Source organism: Sus scrofa, chromosome 4 (genome assembly GCF_054392235.1).
Source record: "Sus scrofa isolate SSC_HxYL_T2T_F1_AM1 chromosome 4, Sscrofa_HxYL_maternal_Yorkshire_Landrace_v2.0, whole genome shotgun sequence".
NCBI lineage: Eukaryota > Metazoa > Chordata > Mammalia > Artiodactyla > Suidae > Sus > Sus scrofa.
Genome location: NC_139386.1, coordinates 130,557,190 through 130,575,942, shown reverse-complemented (window position 1 = coordinate 130,575,942; position 18,753 = coordinate 130,557,190). Strand labels below are relative to the sequence as shown.

The window sequence follows — 18,753 nt, the reverse complement described above, 5'->3', positions numbered from 1 at the left end:
AATTGGGTTCATAAACCGCTGAGCTACCACAGGAATCCCTAACCTTTCACCCTTAACTATAATAAATGGCCCCGGGGACCCAGCGCTGATGTGCTTCCAGGCCCCTCTGTTGCAGCAGCTGTCTCGGCGAGGCTGTCTAGGGGACGAGCAGACCCTGAAGTGCATTGTCAGGTTTACTGACCAGCAGGAAAAGGGCTTTTTTGCCCTCTGCCGTCAGCACGGCTCTAGTCGGCAGAGCTGCCCAGCCTGTGAGAGAACGTGTGTCACTCGGTGTCCTACAAGCTGAGAACCTTCTCGGCCTTGAAGAAACGCACACCTGGAGAAAACCTTGTCCCCCGAAGAACGCCTGCTGGACAGCAAGGCAGAGGTCGGGTGCCCTGGACTTTAAATCCTCGATTTCTCCCAACGCTGCCTCCCCTGTGTTGGCGGTTTTGGGTTCCTCACTTGGTCTGCAATCTCCTTACATGGAATAAACTCCAGATAGGGTGGACGTTAAATTGTTTACTAAACTCGGCTCCTGTTGTTCACTGTTAATGCGTCTTAAGCTGATGGCCCAGCAGCGGTTCTTACAGATATTAAACAAAATGAAAGCAAATAAATAATAACTAGGAGTAAGATACTTTCCCTTAAAAGTCATGGACTGGCGGGTTTAAAGAGGGAATCTAGAAAGTAATAAGTCCAACTATAATATATGGGGCCCATATTTTTCATCTGGACCTACGGCCAGGCCCCAGAGAAATGGGAACTCCGTTCAGTCAGGGGCCAGCCAAGCTAGACATTTCAGAATTAAAAATGTAGCTTCAACATCCTTCCCAGGGGCTCTGTACTATGACTGATAATAACCAGCCGCAAAAATGGCACGTGACGTCTACGAAGTTGTCAGCACCAGGCCCCACACTAAATGCCTTACATGCGGTCTCACTTAATCAAGAAAACAACCCCACGATGTAGGAACTATTTTCATTCCCACGTTGCAACTGAGGAAGGTCCGGCTCAGAGAAATGAAACACTTCTCCCGGGTCACTGCTTGGATCCCAGCCCGGGCGGGCACAGCCTTTGCGCATAACCGCTCCATCACCTGCCCAGCGGGGTAGCCACCAGCCTCAGGTAGCGACTGAGCACCTGAAACGGCCATTGGGCCTCAGGAGCTGTACTGCTGAGCTTCGTTCATTTAAATTTAAAGAGCCGCACACAGGTTGTACCTGCAGCATGGAAGGGCACAGCGCTGTACCATACACACCGAGCCAGTCCATGACCTTATGATGGTGGCCGTCAGTCCCACTGTCACAAACGCCCGTAATTACGGGAGAGGGACCATGCTCCGAAGCAGGCAGGGAGCCAGGTCAGCATAAGGGATCAGAGAGTAAGTCCTACCCGGGTGTGAGGCTCCACTCTGCCAGCAACGACCCACGTAACCTGCGTCCCTACTTAACCTCTTTCGAGTCTCAGAAAAGGCCATCATTTAGCAGTAACTCTTGGAAATGTCCTTCTGAGTTTTTAAAAAAACTTATTTTGAAGATACTTCACATTTTCAAAGCTGTAAATGCCGTTCAAAGAACTGGCGTACGCTCCTGAACTAAATCCCACGACATCCTGCCACGTTTGCCTTATTATTCCCTCTATACGTCATTGTTCTCTGAACCCTTCGGCCCTTTATCCCTTCAGGCTTAAGTGTGTTATGTTTCCTAAGAAGGATGTTCTCTCATATAAGAGAGGTGCAATGACTAAATTCAAGAAATACAACACGGATGCAAGAGTCGATCTCTAGGCTCGATTCCTACCTCACCTGTTGTCCCCATAATGTCCTTTACAGCACTGGTGCCAGGCCCTACCCGGGGACTACCTGTGTCTTTTTAGTCTCCTTCAATCTGGAATGGCCCCCCAGCTTTTCTTTGTTCTTCGGGACTAACACCTTTGCAGAGTTCAGGCCGGTTATTTTCACAGAATGTCACCCCATTTGGCGTCCTCCAGTGTTTCCCCACGATCAGACTCACGTGATGGGCAGGTGGGGCTAAGAGCATAACTAAGGCTATGTAAATATACTGTTCCTCAAACTCCTTCCACCACCGTTAGATGTCGTGTCTACTAATGACTCCTGCCTAGGGGGCTTTTTCTATGACGGCTACAAACGGATGATGTTCTAACCTCCTCTTTCCTTCTGTACTATTGATTGGCAGCCTTCTAGAAAGAGGAGTTTTCCTTCTCCCTCATACTCATTTATTTATCTCCTCAGTAACTGTATTGACTGTGGAGTCTTACTCGATTCAATGGGTAATTCAAATGGGTGATTCACAACGCTGAGTTTTTAAAAGTACTTTTCAAATAGGTTCCTGTCGCTACAGATCTGAATTACAGGTCACTAATTAGGCAGAAGGCAAGACGACAATTACTGCTTTTCTTGTCTTCTTGTCGTGATTGCTCGGGAGAGAGGTTTACGCGTCCAGGGCTGGGCACTTTAGGACGACGTGGAGCCCCAGCAGTGGACAGTGTGAGTGACCGCTCAAGCCCAGAGTTGCTCATCATCAGACATGACATCACACCCCAAAAATTCCATCCAAACAACCCATCAATTTCTCCACAACTAGCAAACTTGAATGTTTTGGCAAACGCAAAAGGACATGATTTACAAATAGGAGGTAATATTTGGATCCTTCCACAAGAGCTGGGTTCCAGCTTTTTTATAAAATACAAATGTTTTCATTTTGGAGCTCACTGTGTCACTTTCTCAACAAACAGGTCCTCGTATCAGAAATGAGTCCTGTCTTATATACAAACAGAACGGGTTTGAGTGTATTTATTTGCGGTCAGAGACCACACACCTCACGGCTATTTACAATATTTACCCTGCTTCTGGGGCCACAGAGGGGGGCTGTCTCAGAGCTGAGACTGAAGCTCAGGCCACACAAGTATGACTGCAGATCCTGCTCGAATGTGCAAAGGACTCTCCAGCCACAGAGAGGACACGCGAGTGGCATCTGTTTCCTGGGAATGCTTAGCGATGCCATCCAAATATCACCAAGAGCACAATCCAAATGTAATACACGGTGCACTCTGGGATGATTTCAATGAAATAAGCCTTTTGAAAAGCCTTGCAAAGTTTTAGGGCCATTATATCCTTATGCTAAGGATCACTTTGGGAGGGCTTCAAACGCTTACCAAGAAAAGTCTGGAGACCCCAACTGCAAGTCTCTCTGTCTTCAGATGCCAGACCAGGGGCTGCGGGGAGTTGAGCAGGAACACGACAGGCTTGTGGTGAATATGGACTGAGGAGATGGGATTCAGGTGCAGAGTGACCTAGACAGAAAGAGAAAGAGAAGTTTTAGCACTGGCTTTCCGTGAAAGTCATTTAGCACAGCGCCGAGAATACTTTTCACAGCGCACTGTTAACAGAAACAAGCTATAAGCGAGTTTAGATTCTCTGGAGAAGATGCAGTAGGTTGAACCAGATGATACTGCCAATATTTGACCATTGTAAACTACAAAAACGGTTGTATTGTGCGGTTCAACCCACACTCATCTCAACCAAAACACGACACAGCTCCCAGCAATGGCTGAGTACAAATAAACAGGACGCTTTTTCTCCAAAGTTGGCAAAGGCAAAGTAAAAGGTACCTTCCCTCTGAACCGCCTTATCCTTCAAATCAAACAAGTAAGTTCAAGACCAGAGTTCAGAACTGCTGGGGGGCAGGTCACCCCCTCCGGATGGCCAAAGAAATGGCTTTGTTCTCTTCCAGGTAAACTCTAACCCCTATAAAGTTAAGTGAGTTCTGCCAAAGCAAAGTGCCGAAAGCTAACGCGAAGGGGCTGCCAAGGGGAAGCTGCCAGTGCTTTCATCATCCCAGCTCTTAGCTCGAAGGGGTTTTCCAAAGAAACGAAGCACAGAGAACACACAGAATAAAAACTATTGTATGGAGTCCCGATCCAAAAAAAAGAAAAAGCAGGGAAGAAGACCACGAGCCTGGATTCGAAAACCGTGGCCAGTGTTGAGAGCAGATGAAGGGCTGCCGTGGGTTACGCTGTCATCGTGAGCATCCCCCGAAGGCACCTGCGAGACCTGGAAACGCCATCCCCCCGAGCGCCGCAGCCAAGGTCAGTCGGCAGCACAGACAACAGCAAAGGCTGCCTGAAGCGCTACTCAACAGATGCTTTCGTATCAGTGTATCTCACACCAGCCCTCTGGACGGAGCGCTGAGGCGAGACCCGAGAATCGCGTATTTCAACAAGCTGAACTCACCAGAGAGCACCAGAAAGTGATAAGGGAGAAAGAACAAAAGAGGACCTGCAGCTGAAAAGACACAGCCCGTGTGATCCACGGGCTAACTGTCCGTCTCCGTCACGATCCGCAGAGCAGGAATCGGGCTAGACCTAAGATCCGGATCTAGACAGCCAGCAGGGGCAGGGCACTCAAGGCGAGAAGGCTTTACACCACATCTTCCCGGGGGCTGCCCGCCCGCCCTGATCTCTGCCTTTCGTTGTAGGCACTGCCTGTGACACCAGCATCACTCATCACCGTGTACTCTCGGGTCACTGACAATAAGGCGCTGAGCTCACGTTCAATACCCACGCCTCATCTACAGGCGGCAGGCGCTCAGTAAATGCCAGGGGGGTGTTCAGGTGCCTGCTTTTCAAGGCTACAGAAGCACTTCACCAGCACACTGCACTCTAGTGTATAACACCGTCTCAGTCATTTCCTCCGGCGTTCACGTGTCTTAATTTTCAAAAGAGCCTGTATACACCACTGTAAATCAATTATACTACCATAAAAGACATCTTTAAAAAATAAAATAGGAGTTCCCGTCGTGGCGCAGTGGTTAACGAATCCGACTAGGAACCATGAGGTTGCAGGTTCGATCCCTGCCCTTGCTCAGTGGGTTAACGATCCAGCATTGCCATGAGCTGTGGTGTAGGTTGCAGACGCGGCTCGGATCCTGTGTTGCTGTGGCTCTGGCGTAGGCTGGCAGCTACAGCTCCGATTCGACCCCTAGCCTGGGAACCTCCATATGCCGTGGGAGCGGCCCAAGAAATGGCAAAAAAAAATAAATAAAAAATAAAATAAAAGGCATTGAAATCGACCAGAAGCACACAGTAGGGAAAGCGATGTCTTACATTTAATACTGTGCTTAAGGCAGAGCAGGTACTTCTTTCAGTGAGTGGTTTATCACAGCAAATCCGTAAACTTGGGACACCTCAAAGGTTAAAGAAGAAAAGGCGGATTCCTAGGCGCAAAGGGATTTTGCTAGCTAATTTACAGAAAAGTGGAAACACACACGAGCAAGACTCCAACTGTCATGAGCTATTTCGGCAACACTGCTGGGATCACTTTTATATTGGCAAAGGCGTGGTCCTCGAAGCAAAGGACTAATGAACAGGGATGGCAAAAGCAGTAAAATAACATGTTTCTTGGTTGAACCGAATTCACCTCACAGCACTGGAGATGCTGTCCATATCTAGAAATAAACATGCCAACCGCCCCTATAAACAAGAGAGGCTGTAGCAACAGAGCCGAGCAAAGACTCATACTGCAGCCTTAACCAAACAGAGAGATGCACACTATAGAAAGCTCCCGCCATGGAGAGGACAGAAAGGACAGGCGAAATCATTACTTGTCCCAGAGTACCCGAAAATTGCAAAGAAACACTGCCACTAATCGTATGTGACAAGTTTCCAGGTTCATTCATTCCAAAACTGCTTACCGAGCACCAGGAAGAGCAATGCATATCCACAGAAGGTACATCAGTGCTTTTTCTGATGATTTTCTTTGCAGCCCTCAGGCACATGATACTGCTTGGAGCGCATAGATAAAAGAGTAATAAATATATGTCTCAAATGAGTAAGAATTAAAAACAAAAACAAAAACAAAACCCTTAGGAAATGAAAAGAAAAATATGTATGCGACAGATACTGGTGCTCAGTCAGGTCCAAAACTTTCCAGATGGTCAGAAGTGTCGAGGCCTGGCTCGCACCATCAAGGAAAGGTTTCTAGAAGCCACAGCTCCGAGCTTTCCTGGAAACGGCTCCCTCCTCAATACGTGGCCGTGTCTGGCCAAGCTGAATCCCCGACTCTGGCACATGGGGCCAAGGCAAGGCCCCAAGAACCATTTGGCAAAGAAGAACTGACACTGTGATTGGGAAATTAAAAGAAAAATACTCAATCCTTTTTTTAAAAAGATCACTTGGCAGGAACAGAGACACCCCCCCCCCGCCCCAAGCACCGGCTCACCTCATCCCTCGGCCACCTTCCTGAATAAATCCTGCTGACGGGGAGCTAGAGGACAGCCCAAAACAACCAACAAAAGCATGAAGGTAGACAAGCCCCCGGAAAGGTGGGGGGAACATACCCGGAATAGCTCTTAAAGAATTCCTGGCTAAGGGGCCTAATTTCTCTCTGGCTGCAAAAAAGAGGAAGAAGCAAAGAAGAAGAAGAGAAAATCCACTTTAGAAGCAGTTATAATTCAGGATGGACGCTAGTTACAAAGACTCGAGCCCTCCCCGCCCCAGCCCTCAGGGAGACTGTCCAGTGAGAACGGTCTGAAGCCCAGAGCTGAGACCGACTGCAGCCAAGAAGTAGCCCAAGGAGAAGGGGTACACCCAGGACGCTGTCACGTGCAACTTGGAAATCCAAACAAAAGTGTAAAGAGTTGACTCGCGGGGTCCCCGTCGTGGCGCAGTGGGTAACGAATCCACTGGGAACCATGACGTTGCGGGTTCAATCCCTGGCCTTGCTCAGTGGGTTGAGGATTCGGCGTTGCTGTGAGCTGTGGTGTAGGTTGCAGACACGGCTTGGACCTGGCGTTCCTGTGGCTGTGGTGTAGACTGGCAGCTACAGCTCCGATTGGACCCCTAGCCTGGGAACCTCCATTGGCTGTGGGTGTGGCCCTAGGAAAAAAAGGCAAAAAGACTAAATAAATAAATAAATAATTTGAACAATAAAAAGTAAAGCGTTGACTCAATCCTACGTCAAATTTTGCACATGAAAAAGCACATGAACATAAGGGCCCTCACCCAGTCCATGGGCTTCACACGTAATAACAAACTGAACCCGGGGCCGTGTGACTGAGAAGGCCGGCGGGGCTACGGTGGATGGTCCCCAGTGAGGGAACAGTGATGCCTCTCTAGATGAGGGGCTTCTTCCTTAACCGCGGGGAGTCAGAGCATTCGAGAACTCAACGCAAGTTATGAACCCTCTCCCACTCCAACCCCCCCCCAAAGAAATGACTCCCTCTAAATAAACTATAAATGACACCCCTGACTTAAGACATCATCCCCAGGAAAGAACTTAACAGATGACAACTCAGAACTAAAAAATGCTCACATGCCGTTTCGGGGGGTCCAGTGACTTCTTGAAACTGTACTTTAACCACAGAGTGGTCCATAAAACGCAGTTCCAAAGTTCCAGCTCTAATCACACTTGCCTCAAACAGGACAGCACGGTCAATCTTCCTAATGTCACGAGGACATGCAAGTACATCTGAACTGTCGCATCCCAAGTTGTAGACACAGGAGCTCACACATGGCAGATCCCTCCCCCCGGGGAGGAGAGCCGACTGGTCTAATCTGTTCCGTGACACAAATTTACACCAGGTCTTCTGAGGTGACCTGTGCACGTCAAGAAACAACTAGATGTAATTCATGTAGTCCTTCCAGTTTACAAAGAAATTCAAAGTAAATCTTTTGCAACTACTTCTCTGGGGAATCTGAACACAGTTTTGACCAAAGTCAAGGCCAACCCCCAGGAGCGTGAAGCCTCCAAGGAAAAGACAAACCTTTCTGCCTCCCATGTAGGAGGCACGACCTTGTCCATATTATCACCAGAAAACCACAGGTGGTTTTCTCTGGACCTTGTTTGGGTAAAGACTCTCAGTTCTCCAAAAATTAACTTTGATAAGCAAAAACTATACACTGCAGCAAACTCTGTACATCATTTGATCTAAATGAACTGCGTACTTTCTTACAGAAAAGGAAAACAAAACGAAACAAAACAAAAACCAAACCCTCCCCTCTTGATGGAAAGATGCCATGTGAAAATTGTTTTCAGTTTACCAGGATTCATGGTAAGATGCAAGATATTTCTACAGGATGATTTCAAGTTTTTCTTATTAGTTAGACCCTCTCCTCCTGGGGTTTGTCAAAACAAACAAAGGCAAAGCGAGAGAAACAACTGAAACGAGAGTCTAACAGTTGTCCAATTTTGCTAACGTGTCCGTGAGGCTCCAGTTCAACATTTCTGATTCTCGTAACAGCCCCAGTGGACCCATGAAACAATGAAGTCATCCCAAATACTACCAGAGGGACTTCTGTTCTCTAAAACCAGACCAAACACTGCTCCGAAATGGATGATCCAACAATGAGTTGACACGAAGGCAGATAAGAAAGCGCCCCAGCCCTGTGTCTGCAACCACGGACGCCCCATAAACTCACAGCCCCGTGTGTGTATGGCCCTACCTGTGCCCTCTTCAGAGCAACAGTGCTGGAACTGAAGACGTCCTAAATCCGGGTCCCCGTCGCACCCGCAATTCACACGGACGGACAGGGAGACATGAAGCCACCGCAGGGCACGAGGCTAACCACAGCTGAACTCGAATTTCACATACATCCGGGCAACACGACCTTTAGGAGCTCAAATCTGACCCCAGATGCACCTGAAATACGCAACTGATCGCCAGACGTGGGGCGGAGCGGCTAGTTAGCTGCTCTGCGTTTTTACCAAGTGTGTTCCAGTCTGAGGAACCCCCCCAGCTGACATTTTATTCACTGGTGCTTGCCTTTCACCATCTGGGAATTGGTATAAAAAGATTCCCTTAAAATATTCTTGGAGGGCTGGATTTGGAGCTTTAAAGAATGTCCTTACGATTTTATTTTTCCATTTCTCTGAATTTCCAGAGGGACATCAATCGGTTGGTGCCGAATCCAAGGCATCTGGACCCCCACGTGCCTCCACCGCCACCGAGACGCCGACTGACCATCCCCCGTCCCCAGGGTTAACATCGGACCCCACGCCTATGACCAGCACAGCCCTTCCCGATGGTTTTGTCTTGTAACCCTTCACACCATGCGAGGGACACAGCGGGGCAAGTCCAAAACTCCCCTCCACAGGACAGGAATCAGGATGCCCTGGGAGCCTCCGAAAAGAATCCCATAAAACCACAAAAGAGGGGAGCCCGACAATGACAGTCTGAAGTCCAAGGCAGAAATAAGTCTGCCCCTCTGTTCTATATTTTGAATGCCCTGGAAAAATACTCAGAACTAAATTTGGGTTGGGGGTTGAGAGACAAGCGCTCATATAAACAGAAGAATATTTCTGAATCTACAGCTCATGACCCTCTAACGGGGTCCTGGGAGAGCCGGGGGGGCCTGCGGGGACCCCAGCCCCGCCCTGGGAGAGCAGCGTGGCACTCCATTCCGGGGAGAGGGCTGGGAAAGGGGACCCCAGGTGTGAGATGCTGAGGATGCTGCTGCTGGCAGGTCTGGGAGCACCGCCGGGCACTTCCCCATCGTCCCTGAGTACTGAGCATCTGCCAGCTGAGTAGGGGCTGTCCCTGTCACTAAGACACCATATGGCCTTTCAGGATTCTCACCTGCGGCACCCCCCCCCCCAGATGAGTACAGGCGTCCAGCTCAAGGGGCAACCTCCCTGAAATCTCCCCTCCTACTGCCCCCACAGACCCTGCTCCTGCTTCTGCCCCACATGGCCCTGCAATGACTTGTTCAGACGTTTGTCACTGGCTCCCCGCCCCTGACACTCTTCAAGCGCGAAACCAAGTCACACTCGTTTATGCATCCTCCCGCCCAACACAGGGCCAGGCATCTGGTAAGCAGTTAACAAGTCTTCTGAAAGAGGAATAAAAGGAACCCTCAAGAAAAGCTAGTCATGAAATGTGACTCAAGTAATGGTCCAGAGCCATCGCTGTGCCTTCCTGGCCAGAAAGTTCTGGTCGGGGTGGCGTGGCATCCAGCAAAGAGAATAACGCCCCTATCGAGTTCTGCTTGAACTTGAAACCACAGTCAAGCAAAGCAAACAGATTCCAAGTGGTGCCAAGAGCAAACACTAGGGGCTGCCTGGAACGTGCGTGGCGCATTCGGAGGCCATGCCCAGGCTGCGGGAGAAGAAACGCCCTCTGCGGTGGGTGCGGGACAGAGCAGAGCAGCACCTGCGCCACGTGGGGGGCCACACGAGGCAGAGAAAACAGAATGTTTTCATTCTCCCCTGTTATCTTATCTACAGAATTCTCCATTTACCTGTGTTTTCTGTAGGTCCTACATGTTTTGTCCTTCGGCGCCTCCATTACTATTTTCTTTATTTGGGGAGGGTATATCATTTTGATTTCTGCATCGTTGAGCCTAACACACGGCCAGACTTTTTTCAGTTATGCAAAAACAAACATGTTAAAATGTGGGGGGAAAAAAAACCTCTGGAGCATGTTTTTTCCTTCTCAGGGATTAATAACAAAGATAACATTTTGACCACATGTTCTTCTATCTTTTACGGGCACAGACTTTCAAGTTATTTCATTCAGGCAATGAGCTGTGTTAGAACCATCAGAAATTAAATTTCAGGACGAACGGAAGGAACTCAGTATTTGTGCATTGATCAATGTGGGGGAAAAAAAGGTTTGCTTTTTTTTTTTTTTTTTTTAAGATTCTTCGTCACACTTAACAAACAGATCGATTCCAAACACTTTATTATTGCTAAACACAAATATATAACCAAAGGCCCATAGAATATACACTGTGTTTATTTATTTCCTCTCAACTTCTACTTTTTATACTGGGCCTGAAGTTGTTTTTGCTACTCAACTGTTTAGTAAGCCAGTCCTCAGACATGTCCATGTCTAGAATAACAGCATGTCAGGATGGTCTGCTTGTATCATGGTAACCAGAACTGTGTAATCAAGAGAGTCATGGCGTGAGCAGTAGAAACCAGTTTAAAAGGCAGGCACAGCAGGAATTCAATTCCCACGTGATCTGAGTACTGGATTCATGATTCCATCTGCCAGTTGCAGCTGTGGATCTCATAAGGCTTGCTTCTCACACACTGTCTTAAAGTCAGCAGATGCACCACTGTCCAGGTAGCGCTTAAATTTAATTTGATGCTCTAAGCATCAAAGGATGGCATTGGGATTCCCCTGGGCTAGAATATGAACCCAAAGCAGGTAAGGAATTCTGAATGGGCAGGCTGTGTTGCCTTTCTAGCACAAAAGAGAAACTAGAGAGGAGTAACTTCTAAGATGTGGATGTTCAAGAATACGTCATTGGGTACTGCTGTTAATAGGAACAGCGGTGCCAAAATAGTGACACTAATACTCTCTCCCAAGGAAAGACAATAGGCAGGTGCACGGGTCCATCTACTGGGTTAAGACTTGCCGCTCTCACCAAGAGATGCTTTGCATAATGGTCTAATTCTTCCCATTTGAAAGATGAAGAAATTAGTGCTTAGAGATAAATCATTTGTCCAAAGGCCTATGGCTAGAAAGTGGCAGTGCTAAGAAGAGAATGACGGTCTCTCATTCATGAGAACACTCACAGCCTGCTCATCAGACTAGAACCGAAGGCACCTTTCTCTGCCCCACCTCCCCACTCCACTCTTAATCTTGGGTGTTGGCTTTGGGACAGGGTGGCTTGGGAGCAGCTGTCCAGGAGGAAGAGGCAGGAGCTATTTTGCTTCTGAAAGAGAGGGAACGATACAGAAGGAAGGACGAGGACCAAGCTGCGAGCAGGCACAAGCTGAGCGGTCAGTGAGACTCCACGGGGATGGGCGAGCAAGTATTTTTGTGAGCGGCGATGTCCCCAGGGCCGGCGAAAGTTCTCTGAGCTGCTTCGATGCACATCCTCGTCTACCTCCTCCACCAAAGCGTGGTTAACGCTCACTGCGCTTATGGCCGAACGCACTATGTGCTTATGGTGAGGGGGGTACTGGTCACATTTTGAATCCAGGGGAACCAAGCATCTCTCAGGCGTGTCACACGCAGAATTTCAACTCCCGAAGGGGAGAGGGCCGTGAGCACGCTGGGGGCGGGACAGGGGCCCATCTGCAGAAACTCCCTCCTCTGGATCCCTACCCGCCAAGGAACCTGCGGAGGTGTGAGCCACTCATTCCGGGAGCCCCAGGGACTCCCTTGCTATGTGGATTAGACCAAAGGACTCTCCGAGGAAACTCAGTTCTGGTCACGGTGGGCAAAGCTTGGGAATTCTGTGAGGTCTGGTTTCCTTTGAAAGCTCTAACAAAAACAACTCCTGAATTCACAGTACTAGCCCCCCTCAGGGTATCCTGGTCTCATCCAGCCAGGTCATCATTTGAAGTGGAAAAGGGTTTAGAGGAACTTGAGTTTCCGTGTTACACGGTCTTCCTTGAGAAAAGGAGAATGAATCACGCAGAGGTCAAAGGGGCAAGAACATGTTACCTGCTTGTGTTTGGTTGGGGAGCACGTTCCCTGAGAATGCATTATTTTCTTTGATCAGATGTCCTGCTATCTTTCAGAGGCATGGGATTTTAAACGCTTTTAATTCAGGCAATGAACTGTATCAGAACAGCTTACTGTGCAACAGAAATGTGCTGTGCAGGATTTCCCTTCGAAGCCAGTACTTCTGTGCTGGAGCCCGCGGAGCCGCCGAACTCTGCAGAAGGCAAAGATCTGTGGACGCAGAGTTCTAGAGCACAGAGCCTCCTTCAAAGACAAGGTAAAGGGCTTAGGCATTCCCTTGTTATTCTATCAACAGCTGCACTCCCTCCTAAGGATGCCCCCTCTGATATCCCTAAGATAACCTCATGGCCTATGCCTGGCCCTGCCCACTAATCTTGTCACCTCCCTTAATCAAACAAATATTAATCTCGTCACCTTCACAGCCTATTGTGGAAGCTCTTACTTATTTCACAGACCCGGATCTTCAAATGGTACAGCTGGTATTCAATGTCCAAATATTACTAAAATCAGACAAACTTCTTACACTTCAGCTCAAAAGGCAGAACTCGTGGCTGTTCGACAAGTTTTAAAAATGGTCTCGGATCCTGGTAATATTGTAATATTGTTTCAGAGTCTCAATATGTGGCACAATTCGTACAAAAGCTAGAAACAGCAACATTGAAAGAACTGAATGAGGAAGCGTTATTCCAACCATCTTCTGGCACACAACAAATTATTAGACGGAGGCCCTCACCATTTTTTATGACGCATGTACGTTCTCCTACGTCTTTATCAGGTGCTTTACGGGATGGTGCACCACCAAACGGTGGACCAGCTTGTGGCTTCTGTCTCTGAAGCAGCCCGTGCTTCACAGGCACTTCTCCATCAACGTGCAGTAATGCTGCGTAGACAGTTTAAGATAGATAAACGAGGAGTTCCCGTTGTGGCGCAGTGGTTAACGAATCCGACTAGGAACCATGAGGTTGCGGGTTCGGTCCCTGCCCTTGCTCAGTGGGTTAACGATTCGGCGTTGCCGTGAGCTGTGGTGTAGGTTGCAGATGCGGCTCGGATCCCGCGTTGCTGTGGCTCTGGCGTAGGCCGGTGGCTACAGCTCCAATTCAACCCCTAGCCTGGGAACCTCCATATGCCGCGGGAGCGGCCCAAGAAATAGCAACAACAACAACAACAACAACAACAACAACAACAAAAAGAAAGACAAAAAGACAAAAAAAAAAAAAGATAGATAAACGATAGTTGTGACTTCAATAGTCAGGGCTATGGGAAACCCAAGACGGCCACTTGGTTCTTCCCGGCTCCCTGGCAAACCCAACGATGAAAAAGAAAAGGTTAGAAAATGTGTTGTCCACTTGGGATATACTTTCTACAGTCCTAATTTGGCTATATTTGGTAAATATGAGGAAAAAAAACCTGTTGATTCATATTCTAGTTTTGTATATTGAGATTAGTGTTTACTGTCTAAAACTCACCTCCCAAATAGTTCTTTGCTGCTGTTACATTATCATAAACTTTAACTGAATTATTAAGAAAAATAATCCAAGTTTGTTTCTGAAGCTGACTGTTGTAATCTGTCTCTGGGGGAATATCAGATGTCCCATGATAACCAGGGGAATATAAATACATTCTGGAAAAGTGTCGTTTAAAGGGTTGTCTCCAGCCTAGACAAAAAGTTCCATATCAGGCGTTCTTAAGTGCCACATGAAGGGGTGAAGAAAATTAACTCTTAAGTTTATATTTCTCACTTAAGAAGGGCCTCTGTGTTGGACTGGTCTAGAGAGAGAACTACCAAACTTCTAACTCGTCCTAAAACAAGGGTCTAGTACGGAAAACACCAGTGCGTGGACACAAAGAAGGCAACATCAGAAGCAGACCACGCTCCCAACGTCTTCACACCGGACAATGGTTATCCGTTTTACTGCTGATTTACCCTGGCAGCTCTCTCCCTCCAAGGCTCTTATTATTGATGCCACTAGGTGGGATCCCGTCACCTGGCTGGTTCATACCCGCTCTGACCCAGACCATAAACACATCTTTGTTTAATGTTAACAGGATGAAAGCGCTTACATTTTCGATTATGACTTTACTAAGACTGCTGTCTATATTTTATTAACTGTTTGCACAAAATTGCTATTTCTTGCACTGCCACATTTGTAGCTGAGTCTCCGATACAATGATATGCCGTTCCATCTGAGGTCAGTGGTCTCTGGACAGGGGAAAATGCAACAAGAGAGGCTATTTTCCTGGACCGTAACAGACCAGAAAGATAGGTGGTCCAGAAACTTTTGGCTCCTGATAATAAGGCCGAGTGTAGCAATAGCACATGGAGTTGCCTGTCAGTGAAATCTCTGCCAGATCTAGGAATATTCATTGCCAGCACCGTGGGACGAAAGGGTCATGATTTGCCTCCCAAAACTACGGTCGAATGTGTGACCCTGGGCGAGCACCGGGAACTGAAGCCTGGCCCTTGGCATCAGCCTCCACACGGATAAAACATGAGCCACTGCGGCTGCCGACCTGCGGCGCCCCCTGAGCAGGGCTCAGTGTGGAGGCCGGGAAGGAGGTGCTCTGTGCGCTGGGAACACCGACCCAACAGGCCTGCAGACGGTCAGATTTTAGGTAAGGATTTTTATGGGCCCACATTCTTGCATCGTCTCATATCTAGAAAAACAGAAAGCATTAACAGTGGCATCTGCATTGGCCAGTAGAGAGAAAAGGCAGAATGGAGCAGCTGTGGGTCAGACATCCACGGTAATACTGGGAAATATTATGGGAGTAATTTTAGACACGTCTTTGTATTGCTGAGAACTTAGGCCGTGAGCCCTGTCAGACTTGATGCCACCAGCTGTTCGCAAAGCAGCATCAGCAGCTGCAACCTTAACATTTTAAAGGTGTCCTCTTAGCAACAGAAAGGAGACAACACAGATAAGGACCAAGAGCTCCTGTTATTTAAAACCACACGCCTCCTTCAACAGTACCGGTTATCACCTAAATTCCAACCCTCTGCTTAATCTCATTTTTCTTTTCTTCCCGACCTGACTTCCATAGTAGGAACCTACCACGTCCAGACACCCAGTACTCGTCGCCCCTCATCAGCAGGAAGTAGCTACAGAAGAGGGTTAGGGTTAGGGTTAGGGTTTCCATCTCTTATTCTATCAACATCGCCACTATCCCATAAAAAAAAAAAAAAAAAAAGCCTGGAATGATGGGTTCCCGGGAGGATGGAGACAAACTCCCCCCCCCCCCCCCCCCCCCCGCCGAATGTGACTGGTCACCTCAGAGACCTGCTGCGGACAGAGTCCGCAGAATCATGGACTGATCCATAGGAACCCAATGAACGCCCTGCAATCAAAATTAAGAGTGACTGTCCTTATGCAACAAATAAATAAAAAAGGGGGAGATGCTGGAGACTGCGGAGCTGCTGAACTCTGCAGAAGGCAAAGATCTGTGGACGCAGAGTTCCAGAGCACAGAGTCTCCTTCAAAGACAAGGTAAAGGGCTTAGGCATTCCCTTGTTATTCTATCAACAGCTGCACCCGTCCTAAGGATGCCCCCTCCGATATCCCTAAGATAACCTCATTGCCTATGCCTGGCCCTGCCCACTAATCTTGTCACCTCCCTTAATCAAACAAATATTAATCTCGTCACCTTCCTTAATAAGAGCCATGGGGGCTGAAGCCTAGGGCCTTTGTTCTGCGGAACAGAGTGCCCCCTGGTCCCCCACTTTCTAAATGTGAGCGTCAAGTGGGTTCTGTTTTACCACGCTGTCCCTCTTCCAGGATCTCCCGTTGCCCTTCGGTGCTGGTCGCGGTACTTTTGGCTGTTTTCCTTCTCAGAACCAGTTTCCCCAGGCCCTGCAGTGAGTTTTTGGGGTAAGACCTAGGATTACAGAAAGCAGAGGGAAAGCTGCCAAAATATGCATCGAGCATTTGGGATGCATAAGTGTCTAAGATGGGATCTATCTTCCTAAAGCCAGTACCGAAAGGTTTAAATTTCCTATTCTCTTCAGGCAGCATTAAAAGTAGTGCGATACATTTGTTCTAACTGGAAAGGGGCAAAACTACAGTAGAACGGAACACCTGGTAACGAATTTATTATAGTTACTCTATACCCTTAAAAATCCTTTAAACACTTAGCAACAACCCAAAGGAAAAAGGAAAATAAACAGTGGAAGAAGCAAAAGACTAAGTTGTGAGAAGTCTGAACAATGTTCCTTATTTAGATCAAGAATGATCCTCTTGGAGTTTGCATCATGGCTCAGTGGTTAATGAACCCGACTGGGAACCGAGAGGTTGCAGGTTTGATCCCTGGCCTTGCTCAGTGGGTTAAGGATCCGGCATTGCCGTGAGCTGTGGTGTAGGTCACAGATGCAGCTTGGATCCCGATGCTATGGCTACAGCTCCGATTAGACCCCTAGCCTGGAAACTTCCACAAGCCACGGCCGTGGCCCTAAAAAGATGACAAAAAAAAAAAAGAAAAAAGAAAAAGAAAAAGAAAAAAAGAATGACCCTCTTGGCATTTATTTACAAGTAATTCAGAATTGAGTGTCATGGAGTTCCCCTCGTGGCTCAGCGGTTAATGAACCCCACTAGCATCCATGAGGACGTAAGTTCAACCCCTGGCCTCACTCAGTGAGTTAAGGATCCGGCATGGCCACGAGCTGTGGTGCAGGTCACAGATGTGGCTCAGACCCTGCCTTGCTGTGGCTGTGGCGTAGGCCAGCAGCTGTAGCTCTGATTTGACCCCTAGCCTGGGAACCTCCATGTGTCTCAGGTGTGGCCCTAAAAGACAAAAAGACAAAAAAAAAAAAAAAAAAAGCTCGAGTGTCACAGCCGAGGCTAGGAATAGATTTTACCTCACAATGCAACATGTGCAAATTCTGACACGAGCCATTTGACTTTCAGGTTACGTAACTAACACGATACCCGTCATTTGTTTCTCAATAATGAAGAGACTGTAATTCTGTCAACACCATACACATAGTCAGCAAATTTAAACCCTGACAAATCAAGTCATACTACTGGGAACTAGTGAACGCAAAAGTGCCAGGAAGAGAGAGGGGACAATATCCATCCAGTTCCAAGCGAATAATTAAAACTGCTGCCCCATGTGACATTAGGAAACAGAAGGTCCTGCCTTAACATTTGGAAATACTGTCTTAACTTTTTATACCTGGTCTCATTTTTTATACGTAAAATGATTTTTTTTAAAAAGCCTCTAATCTCTGAATTTTACTCACTACATGAAACATGGAAGGCATAGCAGGAGCGCTTGTATTTAAAGAGAGCTTAAGAGTATTACAAAGGTTCAGCTTCCCAGGAAACTGGAGGAGGTACAAGCTACTCGTCTGTAATACGTCTCTAAAGAAATCTTCCAGGACTTCCCTCGGGAGTGCGGTGGGTTAGGAATCCAACTGCAGGGGCTTGGGTCACTGGAGAGGGGCGGGTTTGATCCTCAACCAGGCACAGCGGGTTAAAGGATCCCGCAGTGTTGCCAAGGCTGCAGCCAAGGTCGCAGCTATGGCTCAGAGTCAGTCCCTGACCCAGAGATTTCCATACGCTGCAGGTGCGGCCATCGAATTATTAAGAAAGAAAGGAAGGAAAGGAGGGAGGGAGGAAATGAAATTTTCTAATCCCGATTGAAGTACAGAGGCCCTAAAAGACATCAAGGTCAGGGAGTTCCTGTCGTGGCACAGCAGAGACAAATCCCACTAGGAACCATGAGGTCTGGGTTCAATCCCCGGCCTCACTCAGTGGGTTAAGGATTGGCGTTGCCAAGAGCTGTGGTGTAGGTTGCAGATGCGGCTCGGATCTGGTGTTGCTGTGGCTCTGGAGTAGGCCGGCGGCTACAGCTCTGATTAGACCCCTGGCCTGGGAACCTCCTGTGGCAGGTGTAGCCCATCAAGGTCAGACAGCTTAAGCTGATTGACGATTCAGTGGCGTCCCAAATGCCTTGAAGTTCACAGTCACTAGTTCTCTACTTCTCATTGCCAGCAAAACTATTACAGTCTACATTGTGCCTCTCATCCTTTGGAGATCCCGCTATGAGCAGTGAGTAGAGCCAGAATGGGAAAAGCCGAAGGGGGGGAGGGGCAGATTCGGTTATGAGTTTAAATATTCCAAAATTATCAGGATCTCATAGAAATAATTCATATTCTCTGCCATTCACGATGTTTGGCCAGAAATAAGAAATCTGACTCACGACGAATCTCCATCAAAATGTGGTACATCCATACACCGGACACCCATCAGAAGAATAAGGTGCCGACACCCACTACAACACAGGAGACTCTGAGCACAGTGTGGGAAGTGGAGAAGTCCAGACACAAAGGGTCACGTGC

General features: G+C 47.9%; 1 protein-coding gene across 5 annotated transcripts in view; it reads right to left on the bottom strand.

Moving 5' to 3' along the window:
- TGFBR3 (transforming growth factor beta receptor 3) overlaps positions 1-18,753 on the bottom strand; it is a 210,501-nt gene that overhangs the window by 67,176 nt on the left and 124,572 nt on the right. For 4 of the 5 annotated variants that reach the window (XM_021088720.2, XM_085020912.1, NM_001444391.1 and 1 more), the window contains 1 exon segment: positions 3,157-3,294. In XM_021088720.2, coding sequence (XP_020944379.2) covers positions 3,157-3,294 — 138 coding nt within the window. 5 annotated transcript variants of the gene reach the window in all.